Source organism: Anabrus simplex, chromosome 11, assembly GCF_040414725.1.
Source record: "Anabrus simplex isolate iqAnaSimp1 chromosome 11, ASM4041472v1, whole genome shotgun sequence".
NCBI classification, from domain to species: Eukaryota; Metazoa; Arthropoda; class Insecta; order Orthoptera; family Tettigoniidae; genus Anabrus; species Anabrus simplex.
Window position 1 is genome coordinate 131,945,439 of NC_090275.1, and position 20,503 is coordinate 131,965,941.

At 39.6% G+C, this 20,503-nt stretch overlaps 1 protein-coding gene across 1 annotated transcript in view; it reads left to right on the top strand.

Moving 5' to 3' along the window:
- The window catches only part of LOC136883317 (mitogen-activated protein kinase kinase kinase 11), a 554,016-nt gene that overhangs the window by 466,615 nt on the left and 66,898 nt on the right, over positions 1 to 20,503 (top strand). The window contains exon 7 of the mRNA XM_067155556.2: positions 14,836 to 14,994. Coding sequence (XP_067011657.1) covers positions 14,836 to 14,994 — 159 coding nt within the window. The remainder of the gene's footprint in view (positions 1 to 14,835; positions 14,995 to 20,503) is intronic.

Here is a 20,503-nt window from a genome sequence, read left to right on the forward strand (position 1 = left end):
TAGAATTACTGCCAAACTTTCAAAATCTGAAATTTATAACTTTGCTTCTATATTTATTATTTTTTTAACATTAAACGCTTTTGGTTTAGGGAAATGACTTACATGCAGTGATACTAAGTGATGTATATTCTATAAGTTTGCAAACTTTCATGTTGATATCTTCATTGGTGTGCCTTCAATGCAATTTTAAAAGAAGTGTATGCATAGTGTGCTAAATATGGCTGTCAGTTTTCACACATCCATCAGCTGAGAGCTTGAAAGCGAAAGGGTTAAAATATTATCGCGTGGTTAGGTACCCTCCATCTTATAAATCAATGTTTAACAAATAAAGATACATTAACACTTGATACAAAATAAACACCCCATTAGAATGAATGTCGTATGGCTTTTAGTGCCGGGATATCCTAGAACGGGTTCGGCTTGCCGGGTGCAGGTCTTTCTATTTGACACACGTAGGTGTCCTGCGCGTCATGATGATGAAGACAACACATACACCCAGGCCCCTTGCCATTGGAATTAACCAATTAAGGTTAGAATGCCCGACCCGGCCGGGAATCGAACCTCGGACCCTCTGAACCGAAGGCCAGTACGCTGACCGTTCAGCCAACGAGTCGGACACCCCATTAGAACATGTACATTTACAGGATAGAGAGATTTAAGATAAATGTTATCTGGATGTTAATTAAAATGTTTGTTATCTGATAACATCTATCGATAGTGTTCAAAGGATATTAGGAAAAATCCTCTTGATGTTTCTAAAATTGTAGTCCTTTTTTTTTTTTTTTTTTCTCCTAAGTTCAAGTCTTCTTTACAAGAGGCACAACTGTGAGTTATACTGTAGCCAAGCTCTTGGTTCATGCTTATTTTAAAACGATCTATAGTTGTCTGGCCACACGAGTGACATAAAACACAAGGAGACAACTTTATTTCTTCAGTGGATATCATTCTTCCGCCTTAAAGGCTGTTTTTCAAGAGTCTCCCATTTAACCAACATCAGGACTGTGGCAGTTGACATGCTTCCAGCACTTTGGAATTATATATAATAGAGTTTGAGGGATGTTCAAACTCTATAACATTAGTTATACGTCAACACGACCTACGACACTTTGGAATTATCGTTGATCTAACTATTCCTCGAAACCATTACAGTGTGTAAAATAGGTCGTCAGACAACTATAGATAACAGTATAACTCACAGTTGTGCCTTTTGTAAGGAAGACTTGAACTTAGGACTACGATATCAAGAATACTGTCTGTCACCCCAAAACAGGCAACACACCAATTGTAATAAGAATAAAATGACAACAGGTATTACCATCGCAAGTTTCAGACACACACGTTGCTAGATAAAATTTTTAAAAAAAACAGGATTACCAACATGACAACTAGTGAAGGATTTGGAAAAATGGGCTGGGATCCCTAAGAGGATGGAGTATTACTTGACGTTGTAGGGAAAGAAACGTTAACGCGGTTACCCTTCAGTCCACATTTACTGACAAATGAGAACAGAACAACAGCGAATTAAAACAAAGGTAACGTTGGCAATAAAGGTGTAACAAAGAATAATATAAATGAGCCACAAGGTTCACATCCATGGCTTTCACAATGCACAAAAATAACATTACAGGAATCTGTGCTGCCACACTTCAGTTCTACTTTACTTTTCTTTAAAGGAGTATTTAACCTGAAACCACAATACTCTTCACACAAGTGCATGATGAAACATAACCAACCAAGCTCGATAGCCGCAGTCACTTAAGTGCAGCCAGTATCCAGTAATCGGGAGATAGTGGGTTCGAGCCCCACTGTCGGCAGCCCCGAAGGTGGTTTTCCATGGTTTCCCATTTTCACACCAGGCAAATGCCGGGGCTGTACCTTAATTAAGGCCACGGCTGCTTCCTTCCACTTCCCAAGCCTTTCCTACCCCATTGTTGCCATAAGACATATCTGTGTCAGTGCGACGTAAAGCAAAAAAAAAAAAAAAAAAAAAAGGAAAGAAACATAACTGGCGGCATCCTAATTACAGACGGTAATTTTTTTTTAGTTACATTGAAGAAAATTGAATCAACTTTACAATTTGATTGATAAGGAATTTTTTAAAAAAATTGAGAATTTAAAACTTATGCAGAGGCCTTTGTAGTTGCTGGCTTTCCTAAAACGCTTCAGTGAAAGACGCATAGCTCCAACGTGCATGCATTAAATCAAAACGGAATTACGGGAGGCATTCCCAGAGGAAAATTAGTTTTACATGTAAACAATTAAAGAAAAGGGAATTGCCTGCAAAATCAAAAGGATATGCCTAACTGCAAAGCTAAGGCATTACAAGAAATGTGGCAAAAGCCAAGGTCTAAGGTAAACTTCGGATCTAAAGATAATTTACATATTAACTTAAAGTTCGAGATGAGAAAACATGCTTACCCTGAGGTGGCTTGAGCCCGCTGTCGGGATGACACCCGAAGTGTGTCCGGCTGTTAAGCCGTACAAAAACCAAAGACGCGGACAAGAGCTCTGCTCCCACCAAGGAGCCAAAGGCCAGAAATTGAGAAACACGCAAAAAGCCAATCCGGCAAGGTCGCAACAATTCAGACATAAATATTCATAAATTACCAAGGTTGTTAATCCAACCAATTAAAATAGTTCTTGTTGTGACCAATAAGAAGTACATTTTTGATGATAAAGTCTTTCACAAGTTCTCAAACATTTCTATTGCAACACAAAAGTTTTCATCAGCGGAAACTGCATGTGCGATATAGGTTGCCTCAAAAATAAAGACCCTTTCAAACTTTTCAAACACATTTCAAAATTACAATACAATTTAGTTCAATAATTCTTCTTTTCCAGTCCAAATTAAAATTGTACATTCTTCCTAGATCGAAACTTCGTGATGTCTCTGAATTAAAAACAAAAACACATTACAATCAAATTTAGAAGACAAATTTTTTCGTCCTTTCTTGAAAAACACAGGTCACACTATCATTAGATGTTATCAGACAACAAACATTTCAATTAACATCCAGATAACTTTTATCCTGGGACTGTACATAGTTTATTTTAAACATAAGAATGAAGGACCTAATAGGTCCCAACACCAGATATTTTAATTAATTCATTTTAAAGACTGCCTCAAGAACTCACCTGTCAGTAATAAGTCGGACATATTGTATTTTTAACTCTTATTATGTTAAGATGGTTCAATATGAGAACTAGGGCAAAACATGTCCCAATTTGAGTTTCATGTGTAAGTTAGTAACATTCTTATGAATGTATTGTTTTGAATAGGTTGACCATTTTAATAAACTTAATTGTTTTAAGATAACCAAGAGAACCTACGAGTGATAATTTTGTAACAGTTTAGAGGCAGTTCTGGCATTCCTACCCTGTTACTTGCTTCCCAGTCACAGATATCTTTAGTTATTTGAGTATTAGGCTTACGTACAGCAGCCTAGTTCCTCGACCATTACGCGTTGTGTTTCACTCCGTGTTGTGGACAAATCCCCATTACGATTTATGTGTACAGAACTCAATTACTGGGAAACGGTTTCTTAGAAACGCATTGAAAGAAGGTACCCAATAATAATAATAATAATAATAATAATAATAATAATAATCAGTGCTGGGGGCTTCAAGGCTTACAACCTTGACAGTTAACAAATTGTTACCTGCAGGTAACCACCCTAAACTTTTTTCTTAACTCTCGCAACATGGAGAAAACGACCAACGGAAAAACTACCCCAGGTGGTATAAAATCCACCCCCAGTTTTGATGAGGCAAGCAAGCCTTTGGATTCTGGGGAGCTTGCACCTTCATGTGAGACGAAGAAACGTTTTAAGTTCTTGGCGACCATCAACATCAACTCCCTCCTAGAGACAGGAAAACTAAAACATACGCTAGATGTTTTAACTGAACACAACATCCTGATAACAGCTGTGCAAGAGACCAGATTCCTCGATCAAGAAGTGATAGAATCACAAGGTTATCGGATCTACAAAGGGCAACCCGGTGAAAGAGTGATGAAGAATGTGCCTCACTTGGGGACAGGCTTCATAGTCAGCAGCAAAATGATCAACTCCATCATCTCCTTTTCATCTCCAAATGGAAGAACGTCCACTATAGCTTTTAAAACTCTCAACAAAGCATACACAGTTGTTAACTTCCATGCACCTACTAATGACACCAACAGGAAAGATATTGAAAATGTGGAAACCTTTTGGAGGGTACTCGAAGAGACAATGGACCGGATCCCAAAACACCACATAACTATTTTAATGGGAGACTTTAACGCCCAGATTGGCAAAGAGAGAAAATTCAAGAACATAGTTGGAGATTACCCAGCCCACAAGAGGACCAACAGGAATGGAGAAAGGCTGATTGACCTGTGCAGAAATTACAACTTAGTCCTCAGATCTACAGCTTTCAAACGCCTTGCTAGAAAAGCCATGACTTGGAGATGTCCTAACCCAATGCTTGGGGAATTCCAACTGGACCACGTAGCCATCAGTAGAAGCAACAGCAAAGAAGTGCTGAATGTCAAAGTATTGAGAAGTGCAAACATTGATTCAGACCACTATCTTTCTTTGATCAAAACAAATTTCACCCCTCTTAAAAGAAGCAGGGAAAACCACTGCATCAAGTCGCGAATTCCAAGGTTCAATCCAGCCAGGCTGAAAGATAACAATAACTTCACCGAGACCCTGGCTAAAAACAAAGACAAAAAGATTGGCCCCAACTACAGAAGGCACTAATAGATGCAGCGACAACCACCATCCCGGCAGTCAGAAAGAACAAACATCCATGGTGGACAACTACTTGTGACAAAGCAATAGAAGAGAGAAAGCAACCATGGCTAAAATGGAACCGTAACAAAAGTCTGGAAAACCATAAAAACTTCTTAGAAGTTAGGAAAACTGCTACTAAAATTATCAGGAACACCAAGAGGCAGTACAATAAAAATATCATTGAACAAGCAGAGAGGGATTTTCAAAGAAACAACACTAGAGACTTCTACCAAACTTTTAAATCTCAAATAACACCCTACTCAGCCCCTACACTTCACCTTCGGGGAGCTGACAGAAATCTGAAAATGAACAATGAAGAGTGCACCACAGTTCTAGCAGAGTATTTCAACAACCTTCTAAATTCAAGGGAACCCAAGGAGAAACTGCATTTCGAACCTCAGAATGTTACTAAGTCGGACTCTCTCCCACCAACAAAGGGGGAGATCAAGAAAGCCATTTCAGAATTGAAATGTAACAAAGCAGCGGGCGAGGATGGAATCATAGCAGAGCTCTGGAAATACGCTGATGAGGAGTCAATCCAAAGTATCCATGAAATCATATCAAACATCTGCGTGACAGAAGCGTTACCTAGCGACTGGACCTCAGCTATCATCCACCCGTTACACAAAAAAGGCGACAAATCAGATCTCAACAACTACAGAGGGATTTCCCTTGTATCAGTGACGTATAAGATACTCTCCAAAGTATTACTCACAAGAGTAGAGGCTCAACTAGATTCCTGCATCGGAGAGTACCAGGCTGGGTTTCGCAAGTCAGGGTCATGCGCCGAACAAATCCTGAACCTCAAAACCATCATCACTTACAAAAACCTAAGCGCCTCACCCTGCGTGGCAACATTTGTTGACTTTCAGAAGGCCTACGATTCAGTAGATAGAGAGTCACTCTTCCAGGCACTCGCTGAACTGGGACTAGATAAGAAAACCTTGAAACAATGAAGAGTGCACCACAGTTCTAGCAGAGTATTTCAACAACCTTCTAAATTCAAGGGAACCCAAGGAGAAACTGTATTTCGAACCTCAGAATGTTACTAAGTCGGACTCTCTCCCACCAACAAAGGGGGAGATCAAGAAACAACACTACTGCCAGAATCAAATTCAGAGGGGAACTGTCCCAGAGAATTGAGATCAAAACAGGTGTTAGACAAGGGGATGGCCTATCTCCAATCCTCTTTAATTGCCTACCTGAAAAAGTCATTCGTGAGTGGACGAAAATGCTACAGGATGACTCCGGATTGAGAATTGGCTACAAGAAAGACAAGTTAACAGTCAACTGTTTAGCCTTCGCAGACGACCTTACACTCCTGGCATCCAGTGTGGAGGAAGCTATCCATCAACTATCCTCTCTCGACCACATAGCAGCTAAAGTAGGGCTGAAGATCGCCATCAACAAAACACAGTTTATCACCAACATCAAAGATGCACCCAAATCAATCCCACTGGGGGACAAAACAGTACAAAGGACTAACTCCTTCAGATACCTAAGAGAATGGATAACCCCAAACATGAATGAAGATCAGGCCATGAACAGCAGATGCATCAAATTGGAAAATGCCTACCACCTGTGTAAGAGTATGAACAAATCCAAATCCCTCTCCCTTAACCTCAAAATCAGGCATTACACTACTGTAGTGAGACCGTCAGTACTATACGCCTCAAAATGCCTAAACATGGTAAGAAAAGGGCAACTTAGAAAACTGGAGCTGAAGGAAAGGAAGATCCTGAGAAAAATCATGGGCCCCATTAAAGAAGAAGGCAAGTACAGAATCAGGCACAACAACGAACTGTACCAACAATTGGAGAGCATTACAACATCTATGAGGAAGAGGAGATTGAACTTCTACGGTCATGTCATGAGAATGGACAATCAGAGGCTCACCTCCAGAATCTTCACACCATCTCTAGAGGGAAAGCGACTAATGCCAAGTGAGCAAGACTCGTCAGAAAAGACCTTCAAGAATTGGACATTGCTCCCAGTGAAATTTATGACAGGAATAGGTATAGAACGTTGATCAGAACATCAAACTCTCTCCAGTCACTAACAGAAAAAACAGTACGTCCGGGAGGAGGTGGGAAATGGACTCAGGAGCGAAAAGACATTCACAGTGCAAGAATGAAGGAGTACTGGTCAAAGAAGAAAGCTGCTAGAGATAAGAACCACGTGGTCCATAACAGGCCCAAACGGAACTAAAAAAAAATTAATAATAATAATAAAAGATAATTTTTAAAAAATTTACTGGTTCATATAGTTCTGATAATGTACATGGTACACAAATATCTGGTCCTGGAAAGCCATCGCAAGTCCCATCACATGTTTTTGTCCCTCCTGAAACTTCGTCATCGAATGTAACCTGTGAAGTAGTGTGGCAACAGCTGCTGTCATAATTTTTACCATTATAAAAGAAAGAATGAAATGCAGAAAAAGATTTGCAGAGTTCGCTACACGGTTTGGGAGGTGGTGGGTTCCTCTCAAAGCCCAACCCCTTTCCATTCGCTCCCAAAGCCACTGTTTTTATATTTAATGCACCCTTGTATTTTCATACCTGGAATAATCTGTATTTCGAAATGAAGGAGGAGATTCAACGTCAGAATCTGCCTCTTTTACCCATCAAGGATTTTTCTCTTTTCTGTATCCATGATTCCTTGAACAGAGGTTGGTGGGTGACGAGCTGCGCAGAGGTATGGCTTGTGTAGCTGTCGGGATGTCAGATTGTCAATCTGACCATTGTATTTTTGGTCATTGGTCCATAAACTGGTTTGAATGCCACCCTATTCTGGGCTAACCTAACTACCACATCCTACATCTACTCTACTCTGTTTGACATATTCATACCTTGATCTACGCCTGGACTTCCCTTAAAAACTAACTGAACAAGTCCTGGATGTGTCGTATCATTCTATTCCTTCTTCTGGTCAAATTTCGCCAAATTGTTCCCCTCTCATCAGTTCGATTCAGAATATCTATATACGTGTTTCAATCTCACGTTCAGCATTCTTCTGTAACACCACATTTCAATAGCTTCTATTCTCTTTCTTTCTGAGGTAATTATTGTCCATACTCGCCTTTCCGTTCTTCTGTAAATAATACATGTTAAGCGTTTGCAGGCGTGAGATACTGAACTAATGATGCGGTAGTTTTCACACTTGTCAGCAGCTAATTTCTTGGGAAAAGTTATAACAACATTGTGTGAAAAATGGCTTGACACTTCTCGTGTATTATAGATCTCATACACTAATTGCTGGCAGTCAGCAATTCAGAGGGAGTGTCATCAGTTCAATGTACCTTGTTCCTATTTAGGTCTCTCAATTGGTCTGCAATAACAATAATAATTTATAAAAATTTTGTGCAGCTTACCCAGTTATTTCTGAGGTCGCAGGCTCATTTTCGTTTTGGCCGGGGTTTAACAACAGATGCCCTTCCTGATGCCACGTGATTTTTGAGATGAAAAACTGAACCCAGGTTTGACTGGGATTCGAACCTCACCATTCCAGGTGGGAAGCCAGCAGCTGAACCATTGAGCTAATCATGCCCCTCCATAACAATAATAGTAATAATAATCAGAATAATAATTCCAAGAAATCTTGTAAATTCGGTATGTAAAACTATAACTTGCCCTCCATCATCACCTTCCGATCCTCATCAGTGGTTCTGGAGGCTAACAGAAAAAGTTATCATCACCACTGATATGAAATTAATTTCATTTTGGTCCATATTGACGACTGATCACTATCAACAAAGATGGGAAGGTCCACCTATTCAATACCGTAGTCACTGTAGTTAGTCATCGATACATCTAACAAGGAGAGGCCAGACCCTACATCCAACTGATTTCAACGAGCTTCAATGTACCTGTTGGGGACACACAACAGTAACTCATGTAGAAGGGCTTAGGACAATATGCTTTCGTTTCAAAAAAAAAAAAAAAAATAACGTATGCTTCAGACCAAGTGGAGGTGATAGAACACTAAAGGCAAACAAATTTTACTTAAACATTCTGGTCCACCATCTAGTAATTTCCGAAGAAAAAAAAAAAAAAAAATTGAATCTGTGATTCCAGTGCAACATGTATGTACTTGAAGAGTTTCACCGCAGTCAACTGGAGCAGTGGCCTAGTGGTCACCGTACTTGTCTACGAACCTCGTCGACATAAGTTCGAGTCTCATCGCAGCTATATTTTTTTGTACAATATATATATAATAAGAGTTTTGTCTGTACATTGATCAGGATTTTAAAAGAATTATATTTCTGTATTGAACATGCCCACAGTAACAAGGAAATGCACTTTTCAATTTTCTGTCATATACGTATGTACTAGCTGATGTACCCGTGCTTCGCTACGACATTCTCAAAAAGACTGTTTTTGTGGTTTTTCTAACTAAAGTCAGTATAGATCATTACAAAAACATCAGTAGAAATGTAGCGGTTAAAAACAATGTTATCATATAAAATACTCGATCAAATGAAAAAACCACACATTTTCTCACTTTTAACGAACAGTACGACAGTTACATTACATGTTATAAATTTGTTTGGAACCTTCTACATACAGTACTACGGTGCCGATCTAACAGTCCAAAGTTCCAGAGCTGGAATGACCAGGCCGCAGACTGCCGTGAACACTCTCTGCCGTTATTCCGTTAAATATGCACACTGCTCATTCCAATCAGCATCTTAGAGTAGAGATTGAACAGCTTGAAGGCTATGATGAACCAGTGTGTGACGTACTGGTAGTGTCAGAAAATTTATGAAGCAGAAGCTACTTCCCGCCAATATTCAGGCAGGGCGTTACACTCAATACGACCTCCTGTGGGTGGGGGACGCAGACGAAGAATACACCCATGGTATCCTCTGCCTATCGTAAGAAGTGACTAAAAAAGGGTGACCAAAGGTTGATCGAATGAGACTACTTGTAACTAGTACCACCACGCGGGGAACACCATAGGTCGCTTTTACTTGCGCGTAGTACCCCAGTGTTAGGTTCATATAGGTTTGTGATTAGTGGCGACAGTGTGATGAACACCATAGGTTTGCATTGCCTGTTAATGGTGCCGCAATGTGAGAAACGCCACAGATCTGTGTTGCATGTGCACATTTCATTGCCTGTGAGTAGTACCATAATGTTTGGAAGACCACGAGTCTGTGCTAATTTTCATTAGTACCGCAACATGACAAATACCATGGTTCTAGTTTTCTAGCGATAATTACCATTATGAGGACCCGTTTAGACTACAATCATCATGGATTCAGTATTGTGCTTTAGAAGCAGTACATTACTATTGTTTAACGTTAATTTTTGGGAATGTGGGGCATTGCAGGTTGGATCCACTGATTGTTTTAAATCCATTCATTCTTCGTCCTCACGTTTTGAATTCTGGTCAGTTGAGGATTTTGGACTTCTAAATTGTCATTATGTTTTGGCTCATTTCGTGCCGATGACCTAGATGTTAGGCCCCTTCAAACAACAAACAACATTCGATACGACTGGTCATGGGGGCACAGTTGTGAGCTTGCATATAGTGGATTTGAACCCCACTGTCAACAGCCCTGAAGATGGTATTCCGTGGTTTCCTATTTTCACACCGGGCAAATGCTGGGGCTGTACCTTTATCAAGGCCAAGGCCGCTTCCTTCACTCTTCTAGCCCTTTCCTATCCCATCATCACCATAAGACCTATCTGTGTCCGTGCGACATAAAGCAAATTTTATACTCGGCACGCAGCAGTAATCCTATCTATCGGAGGTGAGTGGCAACAGAAGACACAAAGCACATTACAACAAACAATGGTCATTGTAATGTTATTGTTGATCAATTTTATGAGCTTTGTATATTGTAGACCTTCAAATTTAGTTTTCTTTCAACTTTGTGATATTAGGGCGTCTTATAAAATTATTTATAACTTAGTTCCGTATTCCCCGACTTTGCATACCGACAGACAGAAATTACAGAAAATTAAAAAGTGCATTTCCTTGTCACCGTGAACACGATTGGTACAACAATACCCTCCTTTTTAAATTCTGAGCAATGTACAGACAAAACTTTTATACAGATGTGTGTATGTTGAGAAAATGGCTGAAGAGAATTTAATGAAAATCAGTACGAAAAGCCACTACAATCTAGACTATAAATAATTTTATTCACACTGAGTGAAATGGTAGTTTAGGGGAAGACCTAAAACTTAATTCTCCAATATTTTGTTATTAGTGGTCCTATGGATAAATACAATATGGTCAAAGTAATGTTATTGTTGATCAATTTTACAAGCTTTCAATACTGCAGGTTTTCACATTTAGTTTTCTTCTGACTCTGATATATCACTCTTATCATAACTGGTATGGTAAAACCGAATAAAACATAAATAATCGGAAACAGTAGGCTACTTTTAGATAGGACGACAAAAATATAAGCTAGCGAGAAGCCTACAAGATGAGATAGTCGTCTCGCTCATCAAATACTCCGTTTCGATTCTTCGTCACCATTTATATGGAGTTCATGCCATTTAACATGGTTAATTCTAACCTACCATTTTTTTAAACATTAATCTCTTTTATCTTCCCTCAAAATTGTTATTGCGTATTATTCTGTGCCTTATGGCAAATCTAGGGTGTCCTGGATCAGACTAAATAAATAAAAAAATAAATAAAGAATTAAATTTCTGATCATATATGTCTTCCACACTTTTGCTGAAACTAGTCCCAAAACTTGTCAATTTAGTTCTTATAATTGAACTTTGATACGGAACAAAAATTAAATTTATAGCTTATAAATATGTTCCTATGATAACAGAGGTGTTCATGAATTCGTATTTTGTTGCTAAGTCTATATCAACGCCGAGCCACGCGAAAATGGGTAAACAGAATTTAATGAAAATCAGTATGTACAGTCGGGGAATAAATAACTACAGTCTAGGCTATAAATAATTTGATTCAGCGTGGATGAAATGGTAGTTTAGGGGAAGTGGCTAAAATTTAATTTTTTAATACCTATGTTATTCGTCCTATCTAGAAGTAGCCTACTGTTTCCGATTATTTATGTTTTATTCGGTTTTACCATACCAGTTATGATAAGAGTGATATATCAGAGTCAGAAGAAAACTAAATGTGAAAACCTGCAGTATTGAAAGCTCGTAAAATTGATCAACAATAACATTACTTTGACCATTGTTTTTTGTGATGTTCTTTGTCTCTTACGCTGCCACTCATCTCCGATAGATGGGATTAGTGCTGTGTACAGAGTATAACAGTGTGCCTGAATATTGGCGGGAAATAGCTGGGGAGTGAGATAACTTTCTTCTTTCGCATGCCATTCCTCTGGTTCGTACATTTTCTGATACTGATGGTACCTAACACACTGGTTCAGCTATTCGATCCCTACTCTGTGTGCACACTAAACAGAATAATGGCAGAAGAGTGTTCACAGCTGTCTGTGGCCTCGCCATTCCAGCTCTGGAACTTTGGACTGTTTGTTAAAAGTGAGAAAATGTGTAGTTTTTAATTTGATCAAGTATTTCATATGATAGCATTGTTTTTATTTGCAACATTCCTACTGACATCATTGTAACGATATATGTTGATTTCGGTTAGGAAAACTACTAAGGCAGGCTATTTTTTTTTTTTTTTTCAATTTGCTATACATTGCACCGACACAGATAGGTCTTATGGCAACAATGGGACAGGAAAGGCCTAAGAGTGGGAAGGAAGCGGCCATGGCCTTAATTAAGGAACAGTCCTAGCATTTGCCTGGTGTGAAAATGGGAAACCACGGAAAACCATATTCAGGGTTGCCGACAGTGGGGTTCAAACCCACTCTCTCCCGAATGCAAGCTCAGAGCTCTGTGCCTCTAACCGCACGGCCAACTCACCCAGTAAGGCAGTCTTTCTGATGATGTAAAAGTTAGCAGGCGGATTGTGACTGATGGTAGGCAAGAGGGCCTACCATTACAATGAAAATTCCCTAACGCAGTCTTAACACTAAGAAAGATGTTTGGTGACTTCCCTGTCGCATTTCTGGGGTAACATTAAGAGCTATTGAATTTAATACAGCCTTACTCACAATATGTATACTACGTAACCTAGAATTTGATAGTGAAGCACGGGTACATCATCGTATATATATTTACAAGTTGCTTTCCATCGCGCCAACGTAGATATGGCCTTATGAGAACGTTTAGGCCTGTATTAATTTCATTTAGAAAATAAAGTGCATTGCAGTTTGTGTAATATTTTTGTTCCATTTTTTTATCTTCACGTTCCCTCAGATAATAATTTATTTTGTACAAAAATTACAGCTGCGATGAGAGTGGAACTCACGTCATCGCGTTTCGCAGACAACTACTGTTCCATTCGACTGCGGTGTAACTCTCCAAGTATATACACGTTGCGTTGGAATCGAAGATTCATCAATTTTTCGGAAATTATTAGATTGCGGACCTGACGTGTTATATAAAATTTGTTCGCTTTTTAGTGTTCTATCACGTCCACTTGGTCCAAAGTGGATCCTGCGTCATGACATTTGACCTCAATATTTTAAAAAAAGCGGATTGACCTAAACACTTCGCTGTTGAGTGTCCCCCAACAGATACATTGAAGTAGGGTTCACGCAGCAGCACACACCAAACGATTGCTTTTGTACCTTTCCAACAACTGTTTCTCTTGTACATATTTTCAATTTTTGTCTTGTGTTCTACATATGAGTTGGTTTGTTACCCTCGGTCGATGGGTGACCTGCCCTTGCTGCCGACAAAGGGGTTGCGATAATTTTGCACTCCCTGAGGATGCCCAATATAGAGGCCTCGTGCCAACCCTTCCTTCGTCTGCTCCTTCCGCTCTGTGGCGCACCTGCCGGTGCTCCTTTTAACGTACACATGTGAGACTTGTGACTATTTAAGCTCGTCAAAGCCTGGAGCAATTGATTCGGTAGTAGCCGAGTACCTTTTAAAAACAGAGTTATTTATTGCCGTACGGCAACTTTAGGTGGGGATTGGTTAAAACACATCTGGTTTTCATAGAGATGTATGTATTGTATGATTTGACAGAAAATTGAAAGAATGGAGGAATGGATAAAGAAAGTGGATATATCACCAACCCTGCCATGCAGTTTGTCTCCTTTACATGACTAAAATCTGAAAGATTGCAGAAGAGGAAGGAAAGACTGTGCCAGCCCAGGGTAATTGTGGATGTTGAACTGAACTCTATTGGAGATGTTTAGAGTCCAAAGAAAGCAAAATTTGCAGTGTTGAAACGATCTTGACCAATGAGTGTATTGATCAAGGCGGATTTAATAAACTATTATAAATAGTTATATTATACATTCAGACCAGTCAATACGGACCAAACACAATATTAACCTATCATGGTTAAGTTTATTAACAATCAGAGAGAAGTTCCTGAGGTCCGGGATGAAGAGGTTAAGAAATGAGGAGGTGAGGTGGGAAGCAGAGTCAGCACATCCAGGTTGAAGGCTACAAGAACAGTCGAGGCGAAGAAGGAAAACAGTGAAGACAGGAAGGATCGTGGATATTGTCGTCAAGTTTGAGGAGATCGGAAACTGGAGCTGTAAACCAAAGAAAGCTCGAAAGGGCAAGGACAATCTCCTCCTCTCAGCCCCCAGCCTGCCCTCCTGATGATGCTCATGTTTGTCACAACCTACTTTGCGTTCACCCTACAGAAGGTCAGTCCCTGAATTAAATTTGTGGTTAAAACTACTTTACCACAATGTCTCTGCTACCCTTGACTCTTCAACTTTCCATTTGCTTGCACAGTGACTTAATAATTCAAATGTATTTACTGTCAAAGACAAAATGATCTTTATTTTATTTTTTCAAAGGAGTGAATGTTTGTTTGTTTGTTTGTTTGTTTGTTTTTTTCCTGCCAAAAGTGGAGTTTTCCTAGGGATGTAGAATGATAGAGCAAGGTAATGGGGCAAAAGCCATACTTGTATAAAATACTTGATGTCTGCTCCAGAAGAAGTGTGTTGTAAACTATTTGAAAACTGGTCACCCTTTAAGAGTGTTACTTACAGCATCCTGTGTGGTGGTGTGTTGTAGTACCTGCCGACGGGGTGAAGGGTAAGACGTGGGGGCCTAGCACTTGCCACCAGCGAGAGCGCGGGCAGATCATAACCCGGGTGGTTGACGGAGCGGGACAGAAGCGCTGGAGCAAAAGCGCTCCCAACCTCGAGAAACGGGGCGGGATTGCCAACATAGGTGCCCTGCAAGAAATAGGTATGGATGATGATGACTTCAGCGAAGATCCTCATACTCAACTCATCCCACCTCACTGAGTGGTTACTCCATCTGCAGGATGACGTCCAGGAATCCATGCACACTCTGTCATATTTTTGAAGTACATGATGTGATGAAAGGGCAGAGTGCGGATCCCTGGTCGCTGTGGTGGTGTAGCCACGGTGAACCACTGTCCTCTGTGTACTACTTAACGTGAGGTGGAGGTGTTCTAATACTGGTGTGGGTCCATTGTTTGTCCAGGCCATTCCCGGGAGCGTCTGCTAGCTCGCTGTCGTAAGTTGACTCGTGAGCAGTAGTTTGCATGTTTTTATTTTACCTTGTTTAAGCTTTACTAGTAGTTGTATGTATGTTAGGGCCACCACCCCACATTGTATTGTTATTGCTGTTTGCCCTGTATTGTTTTGGATTTTGGTTCTCAATAAATAATTTTAAAATGTAGGTTTTTGCTATATTTTGTTCCAAACTATTTTTTTCTCTTTCCCATTATATCTCTCTCCTTGTATATACAAGACATGAGCATGATGATGATGATGCATGCGTAACATGTAGACATCGACAAGATCATTTGTAGTGAAATGAGAATGAAGACTTCACATCATGAGATGTCTGGAATTCCTCGCTTATCATTGCAGTGTCTCTGTCTAACTTCCAAATGCGCTAAAAAAGTGAAACTCTTTTGGTGAAGTATTTTATGAATCAGAAAGTTAACTCAAGTTTTACTAAAGAGAAATATGTTGTCACTCTTAATATTATGTACATACATTATACATTATGTAATATTGATGTTTGTACCACTTGTTGCCAGTACTTTCAGCCTTTTGTGCTTCGTTTTCTAGAATTCTCAGCCCAATGGACACAGACATGACCAGACCACCACTAGACTCTGCCTTCTTCCTTGCTAAAAGTAAAATGAAGTTCTGATAGAATAAAGCCCATAAACTTGTATGTTTACTTCTCTGCTGCTATTGGCAATTGTAGGACTTCACCTTTGTGTGGATCGAAACTATAGGGATTTCACTAGTGTAAGAACACAGGAGATTTTCAGCAACGATTAAGGGACAAAAAAGAATAGAGATAAGAGAGATTCGATTACTTGGATGAATGGTCCCGAATTAAATTCGTGGCTCCGTCGGGGAGGAGGTATAAAGAAGAACATGGATACCTGCCTTCCTCGTTATACTGTGAAGACTTCATCACTATTTAATGTCCTTTCTTTTCAAAAACCAAATGGATAAAATAAGGAATATGGATACCCGGCAGCAGCTTGCTGGAGACCCTAGAACTGGTATGATCACACGAAAAGAATGGATCCGGACAGGAGTTCTGGAGCATACTCGACGACCTCGTGATGTTTGGGAGAAGCAGATTTTCAAGGACCTTGAAATTAGAAATGTAAAGTGGCGTCACATATGTGGGTGGACAGAACGGACTGGAGCGAAGAAATGATGATGATTGTAAGAAACATTATTTTGAAAATAAACGACATTGACACTTTGCATACTTTGAGTTGGGAGTCAAAGAATTTTCTCTGAGTTTTAAGGCAGTTTAGCTTTACAGGTTGCAGTGAAAGGAACACAGCAGTGCTATTCACATGTAATCAGTTTATTACACATACCCACTCTGGTTACATATCCACAGTTCAATTCTTCCTGACAGCCTCTATAAAATCTGAGGTCGGAGACAATTCCAGAGTCTAGCAGAATAATTGTAAAAATCTGAGAGCTGTGGGGTATTACTCCTAGTCTCAAGGGCCAGAAGAAACAGAGATCTAAAGAGTAATCAGTCATTCTGCTCAGTTCACTACAGTAGTAGTATTGTTGTTGGTGACAATTCACAAGTTTATTTTAGAATTCATTTTGAATAGCAACTTGTAGTTCCTTTGTGACCACAAGGAATGTAAATGACATGTTAAACACAATGAGCTTACCTCACATGTGTTCTTTCCAGCATCCAGTCTTGGTGGCCTCCACTCATAAACTTTCCATCTTGAATGTAGGCTTTCACATTGTTAGCGTCGAACATTTTAAAGAACTCTTGGAGAACAAAATTCTGACTCCCATCAGACGTTAGAATTTGCTCTTATTTTGAGATCTACAGAATGCTTTTAGTATTGTGTTATTGGACTGCATGAATCACGATTTAGCCTTTCCATTTGTCTCGGCTTTTTGTACAAGAAACTCCAAAAGTTAGTTTAGTGAAGCTACAGACCTGTTGAAGAAAGGGCATTTATCATATCGATCACAACACCAGTGTTACTGTAGTAAACTACATTATCCTGTCGTAATGAAGTAGCCTTCTTGCTTACGGAGTACTGCACATAATAGAATATACTTGGCAAATAATATGCTCTCTTTCTCAATCCAGATGTTGTTGAAACATGTTGTGAGACAGACGAAGCCAGAATACAGTAGACACGTGAAATAGCATTTCCTTGGGAATCTTGGAACTTTGAACCACAAATTGTAGAAGCAAGACAAGGGTGGGCTAGAAGTTACAGGTTATTGTACTGAAACAAGAAGAAGACCGAAATGAATGTTCTTACATGTTTCAAACTCTCTCTGTATGCTGACAATCATTCTTGGCACAGAGTTGGATTCGCTGCCATGTGTGTCTGCTTGTTCAGCGCAGTATTTTGGGAGTGATCATTCCCAGGGTACAGGTAATCTCTTCTTTCAGCTCTTCAATAGAAGTCATATGAGTTGTGGAAATATTTTCCTTTAAGAACGACCACAACCAGTTATCACTTGTTGTTAATTCTGGGCTTCTGGGTCGCCATATAAGAGGCCCTCCACGTTCAGTCCCTCATAATTTATTAGCTTTGTTAACCCCATATTGACAGTTCCAACGATCACAATTATAAAGCTGGATTCCCCACCTAATCAGTACATTTTAATTTATATTGATGTATTCAGTCCATAACGGAAAATGGTTGTTCAACCAGTCTTGACCAGGAGTCGCGTAGTGTCCGGGGGACCAGCCTGTTGCATAACTACGTCGTTGAGCAGACCAACTTTGTCGAGTTCAGGTAACAGCCAGTGAGATAACATCTGGTCACAGATCCATTGAAGAAATATGACACCGGCCCAGAGCATAACATGAGGTTGGTGTTGCTTAATTTCTTCATAATAGTGAGGGTTGTCTTTCGCCCAGATATAAACATTTCAAGACCAGGAACTAAGATACACAAAACATTCATCTGTCATAACCTTAATGACAAGTTGCTAATGTTGGAACAGCTGCAAGTAACTAACTTATTTGCACGAATCATGTTGCGTATTCATATTGCACTGATGCTGCCGGGTCGAAGATCACCGCTGACCGCTTCCTTGCAGATTATTTTGGTGAACGAAGCAATGATGCCTTTAAGTGTTCAGTGACTTCATTATCGTTGTCATACTTCTTGGATCTTCCACTGCGTGGCACATCTAACACAGACCCAGTTGCAAAGGTCTTTATTTTCAGTTTCCGAACAGCTTCTGTTGGGGCTTCTTTATTGAAGCGATTAAAAACGTTTTCCCTAATGTCATCACCCATTCGTTCCTTTTCATGTATCCATTAGCCAAGGAGAAGACGTTCTTCAATTGTGAATCTGCTTGCCTCTGCCATAACAACTCAAATGTTTACAATAGTATCACCTTGGTAGCTGTTGCCAGAACCACAAGCAAAACAAAACACGATCGTATGCCGTATTTTCATGGAGTGACGCCTAGCAATTATCGTCTGGATTGTTGTAATTTGAGCGACATCTACCAGAAGACAGACATATTACGGGCAGAGATAAACATTATTCTCAACCTAGAACACATTTCCAGATTCATGTAACCGCAAAACTACGAGTTACTTAAAATAGTTTCTAACCGTGACTTCTGACCCACCCTGTGAAGGAGTGGATTTTGCTGAGCTACTGTACCAACTGACTGGATGGCAGAGAAGAGATTTCGGATTGTATTCTCGGTAAGAGGAGATGTCAGCATGAATTGTTAATTCAAAAGCAAGACACTCATGAAATAGATCATTTACTGGGAGGCATAATTAAGCGACTCCATTTGCAAATTTTACGTTGTGTTTTCTCGCAGGATGGATCATGGACATTATAGGTAAGAGACAGGATTCTTCACATTAGTAACTTTACTTTTTGTAAAAATGAAAATGAGTTATCTTGTGGTTTTTCAAACACCTTTCTTCTCTTTGATTAAGCTGCAACACTGTTCAAACTAACAATCTGCTCAACAATGAATGATTCATGGACTTCTTTCCATTCGTGTTTGAAATGTAGGATTTTGATTGAGGGTCTCAACCTGTTCCTTACAGATCACAAATTTCAAGAATATTCAAATCAAACATTGCATGTCTTTCAAATATCAATGAGCAAGATGAAGTCCTTGTTATACGAGATGCCTAATGTAGTAAAGTTGAACATAGTGCAGAGTACGGCCTTAGCTAGCGTTATGAGGATGTGCCTTGTGCTACCATCTAGCAACAAAGGTGGAATTGTACTACTGCAGCTGAGTTCACTGACACTGACATGCCAACATCCTATCTCGGCCGATATCAAACTCGCAAGTCAGATGCTCCAGTGAGGACAGAATCGAGTTGAATTACCACGGATAAACTCCACAAGCACGAAGATCTTTCCTCGTCATCACGAGCTTTCTTATCGGGGATCTGTCTCCCATCTGCAGGGTACGTGGTATGGGCACGAGAATGATATGCCTAATTAAATAACTTTGAAGCATTGTTACATACTGCAATAATAATGCCAGTTTTTACTATTAATATAAATAAGTATATTTTATTAAATGACATTAAGTTAGGGTTTCACGTCACTCTTACAATTGTTGACGAAATTATTCCTATTAAACTGGACTATGGTTCGCGGTATAGAAACTTTGATAATCTAACATTTAAAACAATTACTTTCCATCACAAGATGTTTGATAAAGAAATTCCAAACATAATTTTCAAAAGAATGTGTAACAACTCCATCCTGGTTCTTGTGTATGTACTGCCTGCCATTATTCCTCTATTTCTTTATTTGCTGGTGTGCAGTTGAGCTGTTAGCCATGTTTGGTGTGGTTTAACCTGGAGTGTTCCTCCTCTGTGTCAGTATATCCTGGGGAAGACTTTGTTCTAATTGATTAGATGTCTTCCTTCCTGGACTACTTCAGCATTGGCCTTCATTCATCAAGAAAACTGTGTTTATCAACTTCTTCCAAGATGGCCTTGGACTGCTGTCTTTACCGCTTCCTCTTTTTCTCCGTGAAATTAATGCTCAAGAAAAAACACTCATTCTACCACTGCTTTCAGTGCAATAAATGATGTCGCTCAATTATGAATCAAGACTCTTTAAGAAAATCTTATATTCTCAGTACCACAAACTTGTAGAGTAGATCAAATTCACTACTTTTACAACAACCCTTAGAAAACTTATCTTGATTTATTGCTTTTTCACACAAAAGTTCACTTTGTG